Source organism: Urocitellus parryii, chromosome 11 (genome assembly GCF_045843805.1).
Source record: "Urocitellus parryii isolate mUroPar1 chromosome 11, mUroPar1.hap1, whole genome shotgun sequence".
NCBI classification, from domain to species: domain Eukaryota; kingdom Metazoa; phylum Chordata; class Mammalia; order Rodentia; family Sciuridae; genus Urocitellus; species Urocitellus parryii.
This window is the reverse complement of record NC_135541.1, coordinates 117,774,741-117,793,003: the sequence shown is the minus strand read 5'-3', so window position 1 is coordinate 117,793,003 and position 18,263 is coordinate 117,774,741. Positions and strand designations below refer to the sequence as shown.

The 18,263-nt window shown below is 38.9% G+C and overlaps 1 protein-coding gene across 1 annotated transcript; it reads left to right on the top strand.

The window, feature by feature from the left end:
- Positions 1–13,846: 13,846 nt before the first annotated feature.
- On the top strand, positions 13,847–16,323 carry LOC113177811 (T-cell surface glycoprotein CD1a-like). Its single transcript, XM_077791617.1, has 6 exons — positions 13,847–13,907; positions 14,205–14,459; positions 15,093–15,371; positions 15,547–15,825; positions 16,026–16,116; positions 16,284–16,323. The coding sequence occupies exons 1-6, from the start codon at positions 13,847–13,849 to the stop codon at positions 16,321–16,323; spliced, it is 1,005 nt and encodes a 334-aa protein (XP_077647743.1).
- The last annotated feature ends 1,940 nt before the right edge of the window (positions 16,324–18,263 follow it).

Below are 18,263 nucleotides of genomic sequence, written 5' to 3'. Positions count from 1 at the left end.
TAGTTTTGATTCAATTTTTTAAAACTCACATTCTGAAATCTTAATGGTAAGTACTATGATATGCCTGTCTTTTTTTGCTGAACATTATTTCTGTTTCATTTATCCATGTTTTTCCAAGGCAGTAGTTCAACCTTTTCATTGCTGTGTACTATTTTGTCACATGATTGTAGAATATTTTTTCCATTCTTCTGTAAATAGATATTTGAATTTTTGCCAGATTTTAGCTATTTTGAACCATACCGCTTTTAGAATTTTTGTACACACACAAACACTCACACACACACACACACACACACACACACACACACACGTATATATATCCCCCTTTTTGATGGTACTGGAGATTTAATTCAGTAGAACTCTATATCTGAGCCACATCTTCTTTTATTTTTAAATTTTATTTTTAGATAGAGTCTTGCTAAGTTGCATAGGGTGACCAGAAACTTGTGATCCTCCTGCCTCAGCTATCCAAATAGCTGGGATTACTGGCTTATGTATGTCTTTATGAACATAAATACTTGTTTCTCTTGAGAATACACATAGAAATGAGATTTCTGAATCAGAGATGATGCGTTTTATTTTTTAATTTCTCTATTTTACATTTTATTTTTTTCTTATTAACACATACTAACTGTACATATTAATGGTGTTTGGTGTGACATAGCTACACATGCATAAAACATGCCAGGATCCAGTCTCATTTTTCTTTATCCACTGCCCCCTTCCTTCACAACTGCTATTGATTACTATTCTATCTTCAGGTTTAACATTTTTAGCTTTTACATATGAGAGGAAATATACACTACTTGTCTTTCAGTTTCTGTGCTTCTTTCACTTAATATAATGTCCTCCAGAACCATACATTTTGCTGCAAATAGGACTTTCTTTATGTTCTACTAATAGTCCATTGTGTATATATAGATTATACATTCTTCCATCTGTTGATAACTGGGCCTATTTTGTATTTTAGCTCTTATGGAAAACATTGCACAAACATGACTGCCTAGCTTTCTGTTTTGCATGATGATTTGCTTTCTTTTGAGAAACACCCAGAATTGAAATGGCTAAATCATGTGGTAGATCTATTTTCAGTTTGTTTGAGGAAACTCCATTCTATACTGTTCTCCATGGTGGCTGCACTAATTTACATTCTCACTTGCAGTGTGTAAGAGTTCCTTATTCCCACCAGCACTAACAGGTTATTTATTTATCTATCTATCTTTATATATATATATATATATATATATATATATATATATATATATATATATATATATAATGTATATTTGGTTCTGGGGATTTAATCCAGGGAAATTTTACCACTGAGTTAGATTTCCAGTTCTTTTTTCTTCTTTCTTTTCTTTTTTTTTTTTAATTTTAAGACAAGTCCTGATAAATTGCCCACATTTACCTTGAACTTGAACTCCTTCTGAGTCAGGGATTAAGAGAGTGTGACACTGCACTAAATCATTCATTATAAATAGGGTGAGATGATATCTCATTATAGTTTTGATTTGCATTTCCCTGATGACTCATTATATTGGGTATTTCTTCATTTACTTATTGGTATTTTTTTGAGAAGTGCCTTTTTAGGTCACTTGCCCATTTTTAAGTGGACTACTTTTTGCTTTTAATTTCATTAGTATATATTTTTATTACTTTTATTTGTTTGACTTAGTTATATATGACAGAAGAATGCATTTATGTACTTTGCTACATCATACATAGATGGGATATAATTTTTCATTTTTCTGAGTTTACAGATTGTATAATCATATTGGTGATGTAGTCATATATTCAGTAATAATATCTGTTTTATTCTACTGTCTTTCCTATTCCCACATCCCCTCTTCTCTCCTCCCTTTCTTTCTCTCTACTTAATCTAAGGTAATACTATTCTTCTCTAGTGCCCCCTGCTTTATTGTGAATTAGCATCTGCATATTAGAGAAAACATTCAGCATTTGGTTTTGGGGAATTACCTAATTTTGCTTAGCATGATATTCTCCAACTCCCTTCATTTACTGGTAAATGCCATAATTTCATTCTTCTTTAAAGATGAGTAATATTTCATTGAACATATGCACCACATTTTCTTTATCCATTCATCTCTTGAAGAACATCTAGATTGGTTCCATAATGAATACAGCTGCTGTAAACATTGATATGGCTGCATCACTGTAGTATGCTGATTTTAAGTCCTTTGGGTATAGACTAAGGAGTCGGATAGCTGGGTGAAATGGTGGTTTTCTGAGGAATCTCCACACTGCTTTCCATAGTGTTTGCAGCAATTCACAGTCCCACCAGCAACACATGAGTGTGCCTTTTTCCCCACATTCTCACCAACATTTAGTGTTGCCTGTATTTTTGCTATTCTGACAAAAGTGAGATGGGATCTTAGTGTAGTTTTGATTTGTTTTTCTATAATTGCTAGAGATGTTGAACACTTTTTTATGTGTTTGTTGATCAATTATATTTCTTCTTCTATGAAGTATCTGTTGAGTTCCATAGCCCATTTTTTGATTGGGTTATTTTTTTGGGGTGTTAAGCTTTTTGAGTGATTTATATACCCTAGAGATTAATGCTTTATCAGAGGTGCATGTGGTAAGGATTTTATCCCAATCTGTAGGTTCTCTCCTCATTTTATTGATTGTTTCCTTTGCTGAGAAAAATGTTTTTAATTTGAATCCATCGCATTTATTGATTCTTGATTTTACTTCTTATTCTTTAGGAGTCTTGTTAAGGAAGTCTGATTCTAGGTTGACATGGTGAAGATTTAAGCCTATTTTTTTCTTCTATTAGGTGCAGGGACTCTGTTCTAGTGCCTAAGTCTTTGATCTACTTCTAGTTGAGTTTTGTGCAGGGTGAGAGATATAAATATAATTTCATTTTGCTGCATATGGATTTCCAGTTTTGCCAGCGCCATTTGTTGAATAGGCTATCTTTTTTTCCAGTGAATGTTTTTGGCATCTTTGTCTAGTATGACCTAACCATATTTATGTGGGTTTGTCTTTGTGTCTTCTATTTTGTACATTTTGTTGCCAATACCATGCCATGTTTGTTACTATAGGTCTTGATATTAACCCTCCATGAGATACATAGTTGGCAAGAATTTTCTTCCATTCTGTATATTGTCTCTCTGCTTTGTTAATTGCCCCCTTTTCTGTACAGAAGATTTTCAGTATTATTTTATTTTTGTAGCTTTTTACATTTTATTTCACTTATCAATTTTTATTTTATTTTTCAATTTTTGCTTTTCTTTTATATGATTTGGGGGGTTTTGTCCATGAAATCATTGTCTCTGTCAATGTCTTGAGATACTTCCCCTGTTTCCTCTAATTTTAAGATTTCAGGTCTTTTTTTTCTATTTTAAGGTGATTTTTTTATAGGGTCAGAGATAGGGGTCCAGTTTCTGTGTTCTATATGTGGATATAGATTTTTCCCAGCATTATTAATTTAAGAGACCATCACTTAGTCAATATATGTTTTAGGGGCCTTTGTTGAGAATCAGTTGGATGTAGTTATGTGGGATCTGTCTTCTGTTCTGTTGTTCTGGGTGTCTGTTTTTATGCCAATATCAATCTGTTTTTGTTACTACAGTTCTGTTGTTTGTCCTGAAATCAAGTATTGTGATGCTTACAGCTTTCTTCTCTATGTTCAAGATTGCTTTGACTTTGTGGGGCCTTTTGTGTTTACACATGAATTTTAGAACCTCTTTTCCTAGCTCTGTGAAGATTGTCCATTTGTATTTTGATGGGGATTACTTTGAATCCATAGATTACTTTGAACAGTATGTACATTTTAGCAACATCAATTCTTCTACTCCATGATCATAAATGGTCTTTCTTTCTTTTTTTTTTCCTTTAATTTCAAAGCTACTTTCTCTCTGGGTTACATGTTGCCACCTGGGCTTGAAAGCCTGCATCTTGGACTTTCTGCTTGGCATGGTCTCCAAGTAGTTGGGATTGTGGTGTTGTAGCTGCCTTAGTGATCATGGGGAAATGTTGGCAAAGATTAAAAAAAAATAGCAATACCCTGTAGCTACTAGGCCATAGGGCAGGAAAAACTCTAGCAAATTTTTGGTCCAGTTCTAAGATGGAATGCAGCCATAGCAGCCTAGATCATAGGGACTGGAGAAAGTAAAATGTATTTCTGTCCCACCTGAAGTGGCTCAGAGGCAAGACTGACCTCTCTTTATGAAAAAAAAAAAAAGTATGCTGGAGACCCACCATGGTCTCACTGTAACAGCTTTTGATTGGACATATTTTCTACAAAACTCATACACCCCAAACATAGTATATCATATCTATACACATATATCTATCTGTGTATCCATTTATCTATTTATCATTTATCATCTATCTATGTCTATGGTCTGGACTCCTGTTCACTTCACTTTTTTATATATTTATCCTTGTGTTGATATAACCCTGTTTCAGTTCCTTTAAATTTATAAGAAATCTTAATAATTATAGTATATCTTTCCTACTTTGTATTTTTCCAGAACATCTTGGGTATTCTTGGTTCATTTCTTACTAATAATTATTTATAGAATTGTCAACTTCCATGGAAATACCTACTAAATTTCTTTTAAATTGCATAGATATCTATTTTAATTTGAGGAGATTTAAATGTCTGTAATATTGACTTTTTTTAAGAAACCTGTGTGGTTTCCATGTGAAATCATTGAAAAATTTTTCTAAAGGCTAAAGGTGTAGAATACATAGAAATATTCCTGGCATTTATGTTTTTTATTCCTGGGAAAACAGTATCTTTAACACCATCCCTGAAAAAAATCAAGGCACAAAAATCTAGTAAGAATTACAAAATAAGTGAAACCAAGGGTCAGGAATTTTCTAGAGTACATTTGGAGTCAAGCAAAGCCTTCTCAGAAATATGAATCTATGCAACACCTTGAACAAGTTCACAGGAACTGCTAAGGACCCCTCTGTATTTCATCTTGAAAGTCCAGGAATATGATAGAAAGCCTGACTAGAAGAGACCTATTTGAGATAAGAACAGAAAATAGGTTTACAGAAAGTAGAAGTGCAGGACAGATGCAAACTGAAAATTTTCTTTTTCTTTTTTTTCCAGTGGTGGTGGTGGTGCTACTTCACAAATTATTTTACTGTGAAACATAAAAACAAATAAAGCATAGAGCAAATATATAAAACTTATATAGCAAATATGCAATCAACACCAATGTAAAAAAGGTTAGTTTCTTGAGATCAAGTCAAGTAACAGAACACTGCAGTGCTGTGATTTTGTGTGGTTTGTCCTGCAATAGTTTATGTACAGAACACTGCAGTGCTGTGATTTTGTGTGGTTTGTCCTGCAATAGTTTATGTGCTGGAATCTTGGAATCCAATATTGAGAGGTTGGAAATTTTAAAGAGGTGAGTCCTAGTGGAAGGTGATCAGGTCCTGGGGGTCACACCATAGTTTTGATGGTGAATGTCCTCAAAGGCTCATGTGTTAAATATTTGGTTCTCAGGGTGGGTTTAATGGGAAATGATGGGACCTTTAGGAGGTAAAGTTCTTAGATCATTGAAAGTTCGCCCTTGAAAGGGATTGTAGGACCTCTGGCTCTTTCTCTTTTCTGTCTTCCTCCTCTTTGCTCCCTGGGTTGAAATGAAAGAAATTTTGCTCTGCCATGTTCTCCCAGTATGATGTGCAGCCATGCCAAAGAACCAAAATAATGGGGGCACCTGATTGTGGACTGGAACCTTTAAGACTTTGAGCCAAGTAAAACTTTTCTTTTTTATCCTTGGAAAGTTAATTATCTCAGATATTTCATTAGAGTGATGGGAAACTGGCTAATACAGGACACTACCTTTATTATTTAGCTTTCCACTGAGGAGTTAGGAAAGTTCATTTCTGAACTCTAAAGCTATCATATGTGGTATTTAGAAGGTAGGTTCAACTTCAATCCTTTTTGACATCTAAAAAAAATTCTAAATTAAAAACCAGTTGAGATCATCTCCTGGGTAAGTGTTCTCACTGCCTTTCTCATACCTGATGACTTCAGCAAACGTCTGGTGCTCACAATGAACAAGGCCAGGTATTCAGTGCTAATGACAATAAAATATATTTAATAAAGCTCATTCTTTTTTCTCTGCCTTTTCTGACACTCTATATTTATGGTTGGTTAATATGTACTTTTCTCTAGAGTTTCAGCCTTTATTATTCTATTCCTTTTAGTACTAGTGTTGAATTTAACCCTTGATATTGAGTAGATTGAATGCTTATTAAAGAAATAACAAATATACGAAAAAAGTTTGTTTTACTTATTTTTATGTCCTGAGATTCCTAGATCTCTTGACTTTCTTAACTTTGGAAAATAAAAACTATTTGTCAGACTCATTGACTCTACTGTGGAGTTTTGCCTTTTTTCTATTATGAGATTCATATGTTTTAATAATTCCAGAAAATTCTCAGCCACAATTGCTTTAAATATATCCTCTCCCCATTATGTGTTTTTCCTCCATATAAGATTTCCATTGAAATCTATATAACAAATGAAGTGAAGGACTTCTACAATGAAATTTACAGAATAATAAAGAAAGAAATTTCAGAAGACCTTAGAAGATGAAAAGATATCTCATGGTCTTGAATAGGCAGAATTAATATTGTCAAAATGGCCACACTACAAAAAGTGTTGTACAGTTATTATGCAATTGCAATTAAAATTCAAAAAACACTTCTCATAGAGATAGAAAAAGCAATTGTGAAAGTAATTTGGAAAAATAAGGGACCCAGAATAACGAAAGCCATACTTAGCAAGAAGAATGAAGCAGGAGGCAACACAATACCAGACCTTGAACTATACTACAGAGCTATAGTAACAAAAATAGCATGGTATTGGCACCAAAATGTACATGTAAACCAATGGTACAGAATAGAAGACACAGATACAAAATCCCATAAATACAGTTATCTCATACTAGACAAAATCACCAAAAACATAAATTGGAGAAAAGATAGTCTCTTCAACAAATGGTGCTGGGAAAACTAGAAACCCATATGCAGGAAATGAAATTAAATTCCTATCTTTCACATTGCAAAAAAATCAATTCAAAAAACTTTAAAATTAGACCAGAGACCCTGGGCCTATTTGAAGAAAAATTAGGCCCAGATGTTCATCATGGCTGATAAGGACTTGGCTTTCTTAATAAGACACTTAAAGTTCAAGCAATAAAATCAAAATCAATTAATGGTATGGATTCAAAACAAAAGGCTTCTTCTCAGACAAGGTAACAATTAATAACATGAAGATAGAGTCTACAGAATGTGAAAATTTCTTTACCACACACACATCAGGTAAAGCATTATTCTCTAGGATATATAAAGAACTAGAAAGACTTAACCACAAATAAAAACCAAACCAAAATGAAACAAGAAAAATGGGCTAAGGAACTGAAGATACACTTTACAGAACAAGATATACAATTGATCAACAATTATATACATTAAAAAGTTCAACATCCTTAGCAATTAGAGAAATGCAAATCAAAACTATTCGAAGATTTAATCTCGCTTCAGTCAGAATGGCAATTATTATTAAGACTACAAGTAACAATAAGTGTTGGTGAGAATGTGGGGGAAAAGGTACACCAATACACTTCTGGTGGGACTGTGAAATGGTCTGGGAAGCAGTATGGGGATTTCTCAAAAAACTTGGAAAGGAACCACCATTTGACCCAATTATCCCAATTATCCCAGTCCTCATTCTATACCCAGAGGACGTAATATCAACACACTAAAGTATCACAGCCAACTCAATGTCTATAGCAGCTCAATTCACAATAGATAAACTGTGGAACCAACCTAGATGTTCTTCAACAGATGAATGAATAAATAATCTGTGATATATATATAAATCACAGATTATTCATATATATATATATATATATATATATATATATATTAGCCTTAATACCAAATTATGGCATTTGCAGGTAAATGGATGAAGTTGGAGAATATCATGCTATGCCAAATAAGCCACTGTCCCCAGAAAACAAAGGCTATATATTTTCTCTAACATATGGATGCTGATTTATAATGGCAGGGTGGCAAGGGAAGAATGGAGAAACTTTGGATGGGCCAGAAGGATGTGAGAGCAGGAGAGGTAGTATGGGGGTGGGAATGAGACACACATAATTAACCTATGTAGATGTATGATAGCACAAATAGGGTGACTCTCCATCATATAAAACCAGAGAAATAAAATTTTGTTCTCCATTTGTATATGATGAGTCAGAATGCATTCTGCTTTCATGTATAACTAATTATAAAAAAATATTTTTTTTAAATTTCCATAGGAACATATTGGGATAATATATCTCTATATATCTATATCTATAATATATCTATATCTATCTATCTATATCTATCTATATCTATATCTATATCTACATCTATATCTATCTATATATATACACAATGGATCAACAGTCATATAAAAAATTCAACATCCCTAGCAATTAGAGAAATGCAAATCCAAACTACTCTAAGATTTCATCTCATTCCAGTCAGAATGGCAATTATCAAGACTACAAGGAACAATCAGTGTTGGTGAGGATATGGGTAAAAAGGTACACTAATACACTGTGAAGTGGTGCAAATTATATAATTTTTTACTGGAATTTAAGTAAGAGTCATTCAATCACTGAGCCACATTTTAGTTTTCTTTCTTTTGACACAGTATCTCACTGTTGCATACGTTGGCCTAACATTCAAACCTGCTTCCTCAGTCTCCTGAGTCTCTGGAATTAATGATGGGAGCCACCTCACCCAGCTAGGCTTTCTATTTTTGAATGTTCTTTTTTTTCAGTTTCAATAGCTTTTATCTCTGCATTGCCTTAGAAGAAACTTTTCAGGTCTTCTGTTTTGAAAATATTAAAAATTCTTTTACTTTCTCTTGTTTAACCCAATTTTTGAATTTTTATATAATCATAGCAATAATGTTATTTTAGAGGTTAAATTTGCTTTAACAATGTGCCTAATATTTTATTTTATTTTTTAATTATGTCTCTTTTGTTTCTTGTATGTTTTCATAACTCTCAGCAATTCAAATATAATTTATTTTCTGTGTGATTTTACCGGGGGAAGCAAACTATTTGGTTTGTCTGACAACTTCCATTCATGATGGAATATTTCTATCTCTGTACTCTAGTTTTAGACTATAGCTAATGCTAAGTGTCAAGTCAATGAAAGTGACTTAGGAACAAAGCACCAAGCCACTCCACCAATGGAACTACCTGTCAATCAGCCGGGTCTCCTGGCCAATTCTGGATCTCAGCCAACTCTCCCCAACCAACCCCAGTAGGACAAGGGACTCTAAAACCCCCTTTTCTGTTCCAAGCCCTCCCTTCCTGCCCTAAGCCCATAAAAATTCCAGTCTGGTCAAGCCCCCATGAGGATTCTCCTCAGATTCTCTTCTGCCTGGCCTTACATCTGGTGCCAAAACCTAGGAGGGATTTTTGGGCTATTCTCATAAGGGATTGAAGTCCACCGTCCCTTCAAATGAACTAGGAAATTCCTAAACTGCCTCTTCCCTTCTCCCTTCATCCGGGCAGACAGGAGTGGGGTAAGTTCCCATTTCCCCTGACTTACCAGCCCCTTTCCATTCATAGGGTCTCTCCGTAAGTCATGTGCATGCCATAGACCCCGCCCATTCCATTTAAGACTCTGGGAACTGTGGAGACATCCCAGTCCTTCTGGAAGCCACTCCAATACTTTTGGGCCCCTGGTGGGTTGCAGGGATCTTTCAACCCCCACCCGGCACTTATCCTTTCCTCAGGTGAGAGTGAACACAATTTGGAACACTGTTTTCTGTTTCCATTCACCTCTGAGGGGGCCAGAAAGTCATGGGAAACACAAGTCCTCTTTAGACATCAAAACCCCTCTGGGCTCTTTATACTAAAATTTTGCCAAACTCACTCAAGATCTATGCCATAAATGCTTGGTTTTTTTATTCAACTGTGGCCTGGCCCCAATATGAACTGGGCAATGGGTCAAAATGGCCCCCACAAAGAATTTTTGACTTCCCAGTCCTCAGTCCTCACTGATTTAGATAATTTCTGTCGCCAGAATTTCTTTTATATAATTGTTGATCCACTGTGTAGCTATATATATTTATAAATCTCTGTATCTATATATCCATATAATTGTATCTATGGTTCACTTCCTGGATGCATAGGTCTTTTAATTCGATTCGAGACAGGGGTCTTATGTGAAATATCTGGGGGTGAGTGCAGAGAGGGCATTGGGTTGAATGGAGGGTCTGGTTTCAGGATGGAGTTTGGATCAGGGCCTGGGGATGCTCTGTCACCCTCAAAGAGAGGAGTGGGCACATAGGGGGAACCTGAACCCAGGTTTTGGCAACAATGAAAGGAAAGTGAGAAACTGGAGCCTAGCGAGTGAGAAATGAAAGATGGAGACCAGGCAGAGACACAGGAGAGTTCATTTGTCAGAGCTGCCAAATAAAGGCCCTCTCTCCATAGACTAAAAAAGGCAACACAGACTTGGGGTTCAAGACTTTTATGGGGGAGGCTCAGGGGTTAGAGCCAGTGGGTTCTAATGTGGACAGTTAAGGATGGGGTTGGTGTGAGGGAGTGGTGAGCTTTTCCTGGAAAGGCCCTTGGGTGGGAAAATGGCAGCTTTCCCTTAAAATGGCTGCCCAGATGCTAAGCAAGGACCTTGCAAAGGGTGTGGCAGACAGGGGGTTTCTCAGGAGGGAAGCTGAGGTGGGTGTTGATGAGGTGGGAATAGTCAGGTGGCAAAGTGAGATTGTGGGAGAGGAGAGTTCACGTCTGGGTGGGAGGAAAGCTGTGTGTGTGGGGAAGGAGAAAATCAGGAGATGCGGTGGTATGCAGGGGAGCAACAATGAGGCATTTTAGGAGGAACATAAGCATGCTTGTTCCCTAAGCAACGATGATTCAAGAAGAGGAGTCTGAGTAGGGCTTGTACAAAGGGAAGAATCTGGATGCCCCTGGGATAGGTGAAAGACCCGCCTGGCTGAGTTCCATTTGGCATGTGTCCTAATCACCTGGATTTTCCTCATGTTTTCCTGTGACCAGGGGGCACACCACCATCAGTGATCTCTATAACATCTCCTCTGTCAAAGGTGTTCTCTTTCATTCTGGTCCTGGTCACTTCCCACCTATTTCATTTCTTGACTTTCTCCTACAGTGTTGCTCTCTCTCAGCTCCCCTAACTCTCAGCATCCCACAGGCAGCTTCCAATGGTCTCCATCCTTTCCTCTCTCCTCCTCAGACCTTGTCTTTCACCCTCCACAGCTGAGAGCCACTCAGGGGTGCAGTGGCCTGGGGAGCTGTAGATCCTCAGTGGGACTCTGACCCAAGCTCCAGTTGCTACCTGCTTCCTCACCAGGAGCCACTCTGCCAGAGGACAGTCAGGGGGAAAGAAACTTTGAATTCTTGTTCCCCTCCCTTTATGCCTCCCTTGTTATGGTTTAGGTGTGAGGTGTCTCCCAAATACTCATGTGTGAGACAGTGTAAGAAGAGTTGGAGGTGAAATGACTGGGTCATGAGAGCCTTAACCCAATCAGTGCATGAATCACCAGACAGGGACTAACTGAGTGTAACTGTGGGCTGGTAGGTGTGGCTGGGAGTTGGATTCCTGGAGGCGTGACTTTGGGGTATATATATTTTGGCCTTGATGACTGGAGCCCTCTCTCTCTGCTTCTTGGTGGCCATGTCCAGACCTGCTTTCCTCTGCCACACTCTTTTGCCATGATGTCCTGCCTCACCTTGGGCCCTGAGGAGTGAAGTTGACCATCTATGGACTAAGAGCTCAGAAAATGACACCTGAAATAAACTTTTTCTCCTTAAAATTGTTCTTGTCAGGTCCTTTGGTCACAGAAGCAAAAACACTCATGAAAACACCCCTCTTCCTCCTTCTCCTGCATCTGTTATATCCTTTGTTTCTCTTATCTGCTCACAACATTTTGGTCCCAGAACCTCATTCTTATTTAGTTAATTTTCTTCCTTCTCTTTCTTACCCAAAACCAAGTGTCCTCTTCTTGCTTTCTTTACCCCACACTCAAGAGCAGCAGTCATATTTTGTGCAATCCAGGGAAAAGTGAAAATGTGGAGTGTTGTCCTAATCATTCCTGCTGCAATCACAGCATGCCATAGACTGAGCAGTTTATAACCATGAGGAAATTATTTTTATAGAGTCTGGACAGTTCAAGATCAAGATAGATTTTGATTGTAGTGGGACCTGCATTTAGGTTCATAAAAGACACTTTCAGAATATTTCTTCTCATGGTGGAAATGCTATGGGGCCTCCCTGGGGTCCCTTGTATTAGGCACTAATCTGATTGCTGAGGTTGAAACTGCATGACCTAATCACCTCCCAAAGCCTCCCCCCTCCTAATACCATCATATGGTTGGTTAGGTTTCCAATGTATGAACTTGGGGAAGACACAAAGATTCAGATCATAGCAGGTCTCTGCTCAAATTGCTCTTCAAGAGAGTTCTCTTAAAGTTACTAACATGCAAAACTTCTTCATTTCTATGAAAAGTTACATGGCTGTTTTTATTTTCCTGTTTTTGCATCCCTTGGGCACAGGGATACTGTCAGGATGATTGCAGGAACTCTTAGGCAACAGAGTTCTGGGGCTCACTTTATGATGACATGCAAGCTACCCACTTGGTGCCTGGTTTCTGCTGCCCCAGCTGTTCTAGTGATCTCTGCCTGTGCTGGACTGAAAGGGGAAGTTAATCTCCCTTTTCCCAAATGGTCACCCCAACACTTTTCACATAGGTAACCACAGAGAAACTAGAACCAAATTATGTGGAAATTCATGTGACAGTTGGAACAAGAGTGGGCAAGTGGCTCACCCTGACCAAGTTCAAAACAATTTGGTGAGGACTCTGGATGGGATAGCTGCACCTCCGTTTTGCTCCCGCACTCATAGGTGCATGTCCCCTTCTCCCTTTGTGCCTGCAACACATGAGGAAGTTGCAGAGGCTGATGGCAGAAGGGGCCTTCAGTGAGACATGGTCAGTGCAGTGGTGGCAGGATGGAGGTGGATTGACAGACTCTAGAGTTGCCATGGTCTGAGACAGTGGGGAGCAGGTGGAGGAGTGCTGAGCATGTAGGTGAGGTTGTGGGGGGAAGAACCCTTCATAAGCTGGGGAGGCAGCTATGAGCTCCCATGCAAGTTTCATTGAACTTCACTGTGAAACACAAATTCAATAAAATTACTATGAAACTCAAGGTGCTAATCATGGAAATTTAAGTGCATTACTGGAGTGGCTGCATGCTAACAGAGCCAGCCCTGGATACAGGATCCCAGACTCAGTAGGTAATACTGTTTCAGAGGACAATCATAGGGATTTTGAAAAGGGAAATAAAGTAACCAGTGATGTCAGAGATATGAATGAGGTGGAGTGGGGGATGGGGTAGGCAAGAGAACACATGGGGGATAATTCAAAATTATTACAATAAGAGAAAATGCTTAAGATCCTGGGTTCCACACGCAGCAAAAAAAGAAGTGCCCCTTGTGGTAAGGGACTTTTCAGAGACACACAAGACTTGTTCCATAGCAGTTGAACTAGGAGAAGATGAACAGGGTGGATGTTTGTAATAATGAGAGAAGTTGGAAGACTGGGCACAGAGTCAGAATATCAGGGGAAATGGGAAACTGAGTAGGTGCTCAGGGTTTGGGGAGGGAGCAGATTGTCTTTGTTTCAGGCAGAAAAGTTTTGTGTTTTGTTTGAATAAGGAAGTCAGAAGAGAGGTCCCTGTGGTAGGTTTATTTAGAACAGAAATCAAAGGATGACTTCTCTGAGAGAAAGAAGTAGCATCTGCAAGGGCCATGCTGTTCCTGCTACTCCCCTTGCTCGGTGTTCACTTCCCAGGAGGGGACAGTGATGTTGGTAAGAACTGGGGCATCTGACCAGATGTGTGTGTGTGTGTGTGTGTGTGTGTGTGTGTGTGTTGATGGTAGTTTCCCCTGCACATACCTGGAGAGAACGAGGGCCAATCTGGCCCTCTGTGCTCTCATGGAGGCTGTTGGTAGAACATGGGACCCTGGGGGCCAGCAGATGTCAGCTAAGGTAACTGTGGCTCTCCACTTTTCAGATTCTGAATCTTCCTACTGGGGCACCTACTTTCCCAAATCTCTCCCTCCCAATGTTTTATTTCTGCCTATTCTATCTATTCTTTTGCCACAGGGTTTGAGGATCCTGTTTCCTTCCATCTCCTCCAGACATCAACCTTTAACAACCATTCCTGGGTACATCAGGGCTCAGGCTGGTTCGGGGAGCTGCAGACTCACAGCTGGAACAGGAGCTCTGGTACCATCATTTTCCTGTATCCCTGGTCCAGGGGCAACATCAGTAACAAGGAGTTGATGGATCTGGAAAGGCTGGTCCAGTTATACTTCAATGAACATCAGGACTTTTATATTTCTCAATTAATGTTTAAAGGTGAGTCCCTGTCCCTTGTTGGGGAGAATAAAGGGATGAGAGTGGGGCATCTCAGTGAACTTTTATTCCTCAGGGAAACAGCCTATTCTTCTCTGAATCTTACTCTGTTCTCTTCAGCATAAAATTGCAATCACACCCTGGGCATGCGCGATAAACACAACCAGATTTTCAAAAACTTCAGTTTTTGCTACTTATGAACTGCTCTCTCTATTGCCTGCAGGGCTATGTTTTATTATCTGCCCTTAGAGGAATGCTGTGGCCACCCTCTTCTTCAATCTTCAATTAGGTACCTTCTGCTACCCCACTCTTTGGTTGACTCCTTGAAGTGTGATTTTCTCTCCCGTTTAATCTCTTCAATCTTCTAAACTGTCTAAACTGTCATAGAAACCATTCAGTCCTTCTCCCCACACCATCGCTATCACCTTTGAACAATCCCCTCCCTTCCTCATATTATCATCTCTTCCTCCACCTCCAGCTCCTACCAGTTCCCCTTTCTGTGAACCTCAGACCAAACCACACTGTGGTCCATCCCCTAAACTCCCAAAACTCCCTTCTGCTTCTATTGCTTTCATCTCATTTATTTTTGTCCTTTTTCTTCCGTTTCTCCTCTAATTCATTACTCTTCTTCCTCAGGTCCTTTTGATCTACAGGTGGCAGCAGACTGTGAACGGCACTCTGGGAAGGGCTTCCTAGGCTTTGTGCAGGTAGCTATCCAAGGACATGACTTCATAAGCTTCCAGAATGAAACATGGTCACCATATCCCATGGGGGGAAGAAAGGCCCAGAAAGCCTGCAATCTAATCAATCTGAACCAAGTCTACACAAATAGGAAACATTGGCTCCTCAGTTATGCCTGCCCACGTTTAATCTCAGAACTTCTAGATGGAGGGAAAGCTCATCTCCAGCGACAAGGTCAGTCTTCTATCCAGTCTCGAAGAATTTTCATATTTTAAAATGAAATTCAGGATAAAAAGTGACTGATGAGTGAAAATACAGAACTAGGAACGATATGTATTTGTAGGCTTATGTGGAATTCTAAAGTTCTCAGTCTATGTTAGTGTCTAAATGTCTTTTCTGGTGTTTGCAGTGAAGCCTGAGGCCTGGCTGTCCAGTGGCCCCAGCCCTGGGCCTGGCCGTCTGCTGCTGGTGTGCCACGTGTCTGGCTTCTACCCAAAGCCCGTGTGGGTGATGTGGATGCGAGGTGAGCAGGAGCAGCTGGGCACTCAGAGAGGTGACATCCTGCCCAATGCTGATGGGACGTGGCATCTCCAAGCAACCCTGGATGTGGCAGCTGGGGAGGCGGCTGGCCTGGCCTGCAGGGTGAAGCACAGCAGCCTAGGAGGGCAGGACCTGGTCCTCTACTGGGGTGGTAAGAGCTTGACCCAGGCTGGAGATGGGATGAAGGGAACTTCTAGCAGAGCATGAGGACCAGGTAAAAAATTGGGATTTACAAATTCCAGACCTAAAAAGAAGAAAAATATGTAATTCAAAGAATGGATAGATTTAAAATGAGGGATCTATAGATGCAGATTGAAACAACATCCTGGTGTCCACTTGAATCTGCAGCACCTCAGAGTGCCCTGGGCTGGATCCTCTTTGCTGTGATAGTGGCCCTGGCTCTTCTGACAGGTCTTGGATTTTGGTTTAGGAAACGCTGGTGAGTGCTTTATATCCATCTTTCCTGTTCATCCCTCCTCCCCAATGGTCTTCCCTTTTTTTAAAAATTTTTTCCTCACTTTTCCTTGTCCCTTTATCCCCATTCCCACTTTCTGCTCAATTCTCACCTCCACCTTCTAAAGGTCTGTTCTTTTTTTGTTCATGTAGGACACACTGTGAAGCTCCCTACAGTGTTTGCTCTCTCTGAAGTGAGGACCCAGCTACCCAGGTGCCCAGTCTACACATGAACACCACAGGGTGATGACATCACTTCAACTCCCCTTGTTAAAACTTTGCTATTCATTTCTGCACCATGATCATTTACCAATATGTGCTCAATGTAATCTTGCAGGATTTGTTGTTCTGACCTGGTTTCTGTGGGTTTAACTCTGAATGGAACAGAATTTTAGCAGTGTCAGCCTGGTTAGATAAAATGGATCATCAGATGCATTTCAGCTATCACATCCTCCAGGGGTCCTTCCTTGATCCACAGTGGGGAGCCATCTCTCCTCCATCTGAGCATCTCCACATTTCAGCTGTGCCCCTCACTGCCTAGCATTTGTGGCAGGTGTGTAGATTTGTTTCTTCTTTTAAGTTTTTAAAAGTTTGAGAGCAAAGCACATGCTTTATGAATATCTGCATCTTTGGTGAACTGTCTGGCCTGAATGCAACATATTTTCAATAAAACCTGTGTTGAATTATGTAAGGTTTGTAGTTTTTGTTGTTGTTTGTTTGTTTTGTTTTTTAAATTCTATTTTTATACCTTTGGTATAGTTGAGATATTTGATGCTCTTCTTGTTCAAAGTCTTGCTTTGCCAGGAGACTTCATGCATTCCTGGTTTTATTTATTTATTTCTTCTGAGTCTCTGATGAGAAACACAGTTTTGCCACTTAACAATTCTGTTATTCAATTTTGGGAAATATTAGCATAAAACCATTGTTTCAAGTGCTCTAAACCAAAAGAGCAGGGAAGGATGAAGGTCCTCCATATTCAGTGTGGTTTATGGTCAAATAGCAGATTCATTACATTGGAGTGTGGTAGAAATGTAGACTCTGTGGCCTGGTCTCAGACTTATTGAATTCCAGTTTTCATTTCAACAAAATCATCAGAAGACTCACAGATACATTAAAGGTTGAGAGGGACAGCATGGTGGTGATACCTGAAATATGGCCCAAGGGCATCTCTGAAGAGGGAATCAAAAATGAGTAGTGAAAGTGCTGCTCTTCAAGATTGAAGTAGGTCCAGATAAGTAATGTGAATAGTGAACACTGAGCCATGTTCCTAGGGTAAATAGACGGTTAGGTACCTTTGAGTTTCTGGCACAATATTTTTGTTACCTGATGAATTCATAATCTTGGCTTTATGTATTTTGTTTAAAAATCATATTTAATATATATTTACAAGTAATTCATTGCATGCCATACTTCTTTAAACAGAAACATTATAAGAGAAGTATTTAACAGTTTCCTGACCCTGATTGATGTGACCACAAATTTCCTAGCCTCTCAACCTTCCTACATTGCTGTCTACCATATGTAAAAAGAAAAAAAAAAAAAACAACTGTTGTCATCTCACGAAAACACAAATATGGTTGTTTGTCTGTTTGTCATAGCTTTATCATAGTATTATAATAGTCTCTTTATAAATTATGTCACCTACCAATCATAAAATTTTATCTTTCTTTTTCCAGCGCATTGCATTGCTTATTAACACTGAACTCTCAGACAACAGCAGTATAACTATAACAAAGCTGATCTAAAATACCTTCTTCCTGTGTAATACACATCACAGCCTTCTTCAGTTTATGAACATTAGATAGCATGTTAGAGATGTGTTTGGGGTCATTTTAATTGACAATATCAGTGACAAAGAGCACAAAAGTTTGAAAAACACGGCACTCCGTAGGCCACACACAGGATGCTTGTCCTGCAGTGAGAAGGGAAACCTGAAGACAGAGCTTCACTTTTTTGACTTTCATAGGGAATGTGTTCTTCATTTGACTCCCATTTTGCAGCACTCTGTACATATCTATGAATGACTGCAAAAGCACTGTCAGTACTTAATTTGGGGTTATAAAAGTTTCCACAGGTCGACCAATTAGAAATCCTGACTAATGGGAATTGACTAATGAACCCAACTGACAGTGA

Coding starts and splice junctions, on each gene's coding strand:
- LOC113177811 (XM_077791617.1), top strand. CDS start 13,847: ATGCTGTTCCTGCTACTCCCCTTGCTCGGTGTTCACTTCCCAGGAGGG. Junction 13,908..14,204: donor AGGAGGGGACAGTGATGTTG/GTAAGAACTGGG, acceptor CTTTTGCCACAG/GGTTTGAGGATCCTGTTTCC. Junction 15,372..15,546: donor AGCTCATCTCCAGCGACAAG/GTCAGTCTTCTA, acceptor TGGTGTTTGCAG/TGAAGCCTGAGGCCTGGCTG.